General features: G+C 38.0%; 1 protein-coding gene across 3 annotated transcripts; it reads left to right on the top strand.

Annotated features, from left to right (window-relative positions):
* Window positions 1-115: 115 nt before the first annotated feature.
* LOC141900187 (uncharacterized) lies at window positions 116-4,276 on the top strand. 3 transcript variants are annotated; one of them, XM_074786961.1, is made up of 6 exons: window positions 116-828; window positions 2,037-2,149; window positions 2,697-2,787; window positions 2,929-3,052; window positions 3,183-3,252; window positions 3,392-4,276. In XM_074786961.1, the coding sequence occupies exons 2-6, from the start codon at window positions 2,041-2,043 to the stop codon at window positions 3,832-3,834; spliced, it is 837 nt and encodes a 278-aa protein (XP_074643062.1). In that variant the 5' UTR covers window positions 116-828; window positions 2,037-2,040; the 3' UTR covers window positions 3,835-4,276. The 3 variants fall into 3 exon arrangements, with proteins under 3 accessions (XP_074643062.1, XP_074643064.1, XP_074643063.1); XM_074786963.1 differs by having other exon boundaries at window positions 2,697-2,781; XM_074786962.1 differs by lacking the exon at window positions 116-828 and having other exon boundaries at window positions 1,335-2,149.
* The last annotated feature ends 2,720 nt before the right edge of the window (window positions 4,277-6,996 follow it).

Genomic DNA, 6,996 nt, shown 5'->3' on the forward strand with positions numbered 1-6,996 from the left:
GCTAAAAAAAAATTGATACCTTGTTTCTCCGCTCTGCTGAGCTTAAATGTTGACCCGGCCGGCCGCCTATCTACCCTATACATTACTTTTTTTGAAATCGTGATCAATTTAACCATAACAGACCCGGCCGCTATAGAAATGAACTGTTAATAAATTTTATCATATTTTACAAAAATGACCCGGCTGCTGCGGAGAAACAAGGTATCATTTTTGTTTAGCCTAAAACCAATCGTTTTACCTCGGTTTATCTATTTTACCTCGGTCATCATAATTCACCAGACTCATACTTGGATGTAACGTATATACGTGTTACTACGGGTATTAATTTAATTTACTTCAACAAAAGAATTACGAATCAACCGGTGTTACGGGGAGAGACAATCATTGACGAGCCAATTTAGTGCACATGCATCGCTGTGCCTTGTTTGCGGTATATTCCCGCATCTGCTAACCATCGTCACGTTTGCCCAACTGCTCGCCTATTCATTGTGTCGAACCCGTTTCATCGTTTGATTCGAGCACGCGCCCATAGAAAACTCGATCTCTCGATTGACCCGGTATCTGATGAGCATGACTGTCATTTACTTCCATAACTATACTGCCAATTAATTCAATTAATCCTATTCATTTGGTGCCAGGGCGGCAATTATAGTCTTTTAGATAAGTATTTGCATAAATGGTGTGATCTTCAGTGATCGTCCCGAACGTCAGTGCAAATTTCGGGCCACGTTTTTCAATTGGAATCACGATTCAGACGACGACAGACGTGTTTTCACTGCTTATAGCAAAATAATCCTGACACCGATTTGGACATTAACATTTTCATCGGTAAGTATTTCACTTTTAGTAGCTTTAACTGTCACTGAACTAAATACATATATATGCCGAGAAAGTAGAGATATTTTTGATATTACAATGTAGAAAACTTTTTTCTTCATTTTCTATCTATAAATCGGTGACTTTGTTTGTTCGTTTTATACAAACGAGAACAAAATAATGAATTTCAATAGAAATTAGTTGTTACGGAAATTATTTCAAAGTATTTCAAGATTTCATATTTTCCTGGTCCTATAGTTGATGAGTGGAGTAATGAAATTTTAAATTATTTCAAAATAAATCATATGTATATATATATATATATATACAATATCCAAAATAGTATCCAAAAACAAACCGAACAGGGGGTTTTCAAATGGAGTTCGTTTCAAAACAGATAAGATATACCGTCCTCTGTTTTCTTCGGTATTAATTTGTTATTCTAGAAACACAATCCTTATATATATATATATATATATATATATATATATATATATATATATATATATATATATATATATAAGGATTGTGTTTCTAGAATAACAAATTAATACCGAAGAAAACAGAGGACGGTATATCTTATCTGTTTTGAAACGAACTCCATTTGAAAACCCCCTGTTCGGTTTGTTTTTGGATACTATTTTGGATATTGGCTATTTCAACTAAGGGCAAAGTCTCTGTTTTTCATCAGGGTTACAAAAATCTAGTTTATAAGGTTAGCAGTTCAGCCAGAATATAATGACGCAGACAGGGAAAACTGACAAAACACTCTTTGCGTCATCGCGTCAAAAATACACGCGAACAAGGATGGACGAAAGGAAACAACACATCAGGAAAACCCTGTCGATTTTCCATGATTATGTGGTGGTTCAAAATTGAAATGAAATTGCACCAATTTCTATAAAAAGAAACAGTCGACAACCATCATCATTATACATTTTTTCGATTCTATTCATACTAATTTTCCAACAAAACTATCTCTGCGAATTAATTGGCTGAAATATTATAATTGCCCATATCTGAAAACAGATTAGATACACAGTTAGATCAATTGAGTCTAATTTCAAACACGAATTGTTTAATTCCTAATAATCATCACGTCATTCTACAGTGGCGCATAATTATAATCATTTTTCAACTGTTAGACGTAACGAAGTAATTTACAGGGACTCGTTATATGGAATTCAGTTTTTCAACGTTTCTTATTTACTTATTTGTAGAAAGATGTTCGGTAAGGATAACGATGTGTCGCGATGCGCTTCGCACAGCATTGAAGGTATTCTCGGACGTAGACCATCCTTCGGTCACGAACAAGAGGGCAATAGCAGAAATGGTAAATATAATTGCATTGGAATCATTAAAATCTCTTATGTGTAATTTTACGATTTATTTACGAGTCATTCGTGAAATCAACTAATGCTTTTTGATTTCATTTGGATTAATTACATCATAACGACCCCTGTCAATGGCTTTAGAGCCTCGGGGTCCATTTCATAGATCGAATTTAATTTCATTAATCATGATATCACAATATTGATGGAACTTCAAAGAAATGTTAAGTCGGTCCGTCAAACGGCCCTCAGGCCGGGTAGGTTATTAGGATCAAATCTAAATTTCACGCATGCCTGGAAAATCTAAACCTGCCCATGTGCTGCATTAAAACCTTTTGTGTTTACTGTGTATGAAGAATATCTATAATCTTTATCTACATCATCACATTCATTGAAATAAATCAAATTGCGTGTGAAATTGAAAATAGAAGCAAGGGTTGCTTGCGGCAACATGTTTCGCATCCTCGGTGCTTGTTGTAACCTATGCTCGACCCGTGTAAACGCGTGGACGAAATTCTGTTGATGTTCATATGTATATAATTTGTTTAGATTATCATCATTCACTTCCACATTCGGAAAAACCTCGCGATCGACTTTCCTCGTCACCCGATCCACCTAAGAAGAAAAAGACAAGGTACAGGTACGAATTTTAGATCTTTTTCGTTGTTCAACATTCGTTCCTACGAACGTTTGTTCGCCGAACAACCTGGAAATCATTTTGGACCCGTCCGCGTAGATTAATGTCTATACGATAATCCGAATGCATATTCATTTTTTCTAGAACTACATTTTCGGCCTATCAACTGGAGGAAATGGAAAAAGCTTTCGAGGCTGCTCCATATCCGGATGTATTCATGCGCGAAGATCTAGCTATGCGAATCAATCTAAGTGAATCCCGCGTACAGGTATAAAATCGAGTCTTCTTATATCTTCTATTATTTCTAAGTATCCTTCAAGTTTTGCTTGACTTAATTCCTTCACTCTTTACAATTTATTTCATCCGTGTAAACGAGATCGTTTTTGATTTATTTCCAGGTATGGTTTCAAAATCGTCGTGCGAAATGGCGCAAACAGGCGCCGAAAAAGACGCCGTCGTATTCACCAGGTATTTACATATAGAAACGACTGTAAAACAACATACTGTCACTTCCATAAAAACTGTACAAGAACGGAAAGAGCCATTGGCATTAAATAAATGTTTATCCTTAACAATAGTTGACTCTCTATTTACTATTACCCAACAGGTTCATCGGCATACGGCTATGGCTCTAGTGGATCAGCTGGGATCTACGGGAATTCGTTACCATCGTTAGGTTGTACTAACGTTATGGAACGCTGCTACGGTTTTCTACCACCGACTTACACAGACCCGCACGTTGCTGCTGGTCTGGCATCCAGATTGCAGTACCACATGCCCTCCTTGGCATTGTCAGGATATCCGTTGTCGGCGGCGCCGTACTCAGCCTCACCCACGTTACCGACCACACTTCCGGCTATATCGCTACCGGCAGCCACGACTTTACCGAACATTTCAGGTCTGCGCTCGGCTCACGCGCACACGAGTCTACCGTCGTCCGTCTCCGAATCGTCGATGAATCCTTCTACGACTCATCCTTCGTCTAAACAGCTACCGAATCTGACCGTCGACGCTCTTTGTTTGAAAAAAGAGGAATCACATTTTTCGTGATGCAATTATTTACAGCTTTTAAAGCCGGCATGACCATATTCGTATGAACATTGTGTATATATAAATTCGCGCGCACGATAGGTAGATACATCAGGAAAATACTGCTGTTTTGTAAAAAGACTTTTTACTTTTGATTTTTGTAAGGATGTAAATCGTTTATAACTATTATTCTAATCGATGTAAATATAATGACTTATAATGCACTATTTTTAATCATGATAATTATCGGCGTTCTTGGAATAAAGAGTAAGATGGAATCTACGATTTGAATTTCAGCTTATCGATCAAACGCCTAATGAAAGTTCGGGGGTGAGGCATCTAGTCATCATCAGCTACTAACACTATTACTAAAACATACTATTTATTGATATTCTAGAACTGGTTTCAATGGTGCTAAGTGTGTATGTAGATATTATTGGAGAATAAAAAAAAAAAACATGATATGAGATTTCCTTTTGTTATTTTGTTTCTTCTCTTTTGATTAAAACTCTATTTGATGTTCGTTATACGAAAGAACGTAACTTTGTGAGGTTTTTTCCTCAGTTCAAAGAGTGACAGTAAATGAGGTCGTCTGTGTCCCACAAATACAAGAAAACTGTCTGATCCGAAAGCGGCATCGGAACGGCGATAAATGACTGCATGGGAGAAAGCGAATCATCTGATGGTTTCATCTAATCACTTGCAGTGAATGTTGAAGACGTTTTTGAGATCAATGTATTTATAAGACCGCGCGCGAAAGAACTATGCAGTGATGAGGTTCTGTTTCCCCCCGATTGTGATCAAAAGAATTCAATACAAAAGAGATGCACATAAGATGCGTACCTAGCTGCGAATCCTGGGGAACTCGGAGATATAGAGCTATTTTATCCTTTGGCGGTGTTTTTCATGGTTCGCACAGCGAAGTCATATGCTTGTGATGTCGCCTAACGCCATCAAACTGTCGATTCTCTGCCCATTCTAGCGATAATACAATTTTCAATTACAGCGTAATAAGCGCCGGCGATTGCAGGTGCAACCGGGATACTAACAAAGAATCGGGCGTTAAGTCGCGAGTAATCGAGTCATTTGCGCAACGGTTCACATTCACCAGCAAAAAAAAACAGAAGATGCACAAATAGAGAGCTTAAGAGCTTCTAAAGGCCGGCGAACACGGGCCGATTTCTCGTCGTACGACAAGATTTCGACGAAAAATCACCTCGTTCACGCCGGTCTAAAGGCTTTATCAGATGGGTGATGTATTTGTTAAGGGCCGGGTCGTTAACTTCACTTCACAGGGGGCAGAAGAGGGCCAAGTGAAGTGTTTTCCCAGATTATTCTTTTTTTATATTTCAAAGAAAATGTATTATACCGAGAAAATAATTGCATTCATAAAAATGTGTGCAATATGTAACTACAGTAATTTCTGGCAGACGCCGAAACAGCAATCGATAAATATTTGAATTGTGGTTTGTGTCAAGTAAGTGGTCGAGACCCCATAAACCCCTTGGATCTGCCCCTGCTACATGGGACGATTTTTGGTGAATCGATCAATTGGACAAGATATAGTCTATAACCGTGTTAGCTTGTCTATTGGTTGAGCCAGAAGTGTCATACGTGACAATGCTAAAAGTACGATGTAACTAAATATGCGATCCGAAATCCGTATTTAACATGTAAACCAGTAGCTGCTACTGCTGCTGCTGTAACGATTGCGTCAAACATCGTTAAATCTTCAGTATTCAAAATCGTAATTAGGTTTCAGTAGTATCCGTTTCTTCATTAGTGTCGCTTCAATGTCGTTCCTCGGTTAGCGGTTTCGTGAAACAAATCTCTGCGAGTTGTAAAAATATGATAGTTCTCCATCTCTGAATCAGTAGCGCGCTATTTTCGTTACTGAGAATTTTAAAAATATCTAACGTTCTACCGAAATTCTTCGCAGATCTTACAGAAAAGGGCGTATTTCAATTGACGACATCGTCGAAGGTTGAAAGGCATAGATCTTATAAGAATAAAATTGGCCTTTCACCGTATATTTTCTTCTTGGAAAATGTGAAAATGATCATCATTATTGTTTCACAGTTATTGAGTTGTAATACGGAATCTGTGTTTTACGAAAATGACAAGAAAGCATAATCATGTAACAGTATCGAATTAGGTGTACGTTCACCGTTGTGCGAGCAACCATTCTGCTCAGGATTATAATTCCGCAATGTTCTAAAGCACGTTCTCTCTGGTTCTCGTAAAGATTTGGAGACGAATTGTATTTCTATTGAGACTTTCGAAGAATGTTCTTCTATCATCGTGGAATCCGTGTTGGTCATCAAAATGCATCTGATGCCTTGTATCTAGCCTCGGTACCACGCGGACAAAATCTGTCGTATAATCTTTTATCCACGAATTAACGAATTTGCTTCATTCCACCTGACAATTTGAATAATAAATCGTGCTCTTGAATTCTTGAATATAGCGGGATTTCATCATAATCTTTTCTCCTCATTTCAGTGTGGCTATTCTATTACGTATCTGGCTGACAGAATCTTTATCGAACAAATAAATGTTTCGATAAAGCTAAGAAGGAACATGTTCAATGATGAAAGGAATGGATGTGATGGCAAGTTCTCACTTAATGTCACCATCTACTCCTCGACGACCGGGCGTTTTTTTCATTGTTTGGAATTTCAAGGTCCGATAACGATCGGCAAAATAACCGACAAGAAACTCCGAGATGGTCTCTCAGAAATAATCATGTGTAATGATTGTGACATGACAGGAATGAATATTGGCCGCGCTTATTACCCGCTCAGCAGCGTTAATTGTGCTAACGATTCACAATTGCTGACGTTTTGATGTTGGGAAAAATTCACCAGGCAACGACGACCGTCACCGCCTTCAGTGTTATCCGACATAGTAAATAATTGTTCGATATTTTTTCATTCCAGTTCACATTGAATGGATGCTACTGACCTTCAATATTGAGTGCTGGCAAGGATGAATATTGTTTCCGTGCAAGCAAACGTATAAAATGAGTGAAAGTTACTGACCATTTCGAAGGTTTTATCTGTTTCATATTTCAAATATAGGTTACGTTAGTTACCTCGCAGTACATCTAATCTTAGATCAGGACAAAGGGAGCGGCGCCATTTGCCGGTGGTAACAGAATTTATGATTGATATGGGAAAGCTT

Source organism: Tubulanus polymorphus, chromosome 2, assembly GCF_964204645.1.
Source record: "Tubulanus polymorphus chromosome 2, tnTubPoly1.2, whole genome shotgun sequence".
Taxonomy (NCBI): Eukaryota; Metazoa; Nemertea; class Palaeonemertea; order Tubulaniformes; family Tubulanidae; genus Tubulanus; species Tubulanus polymorphus.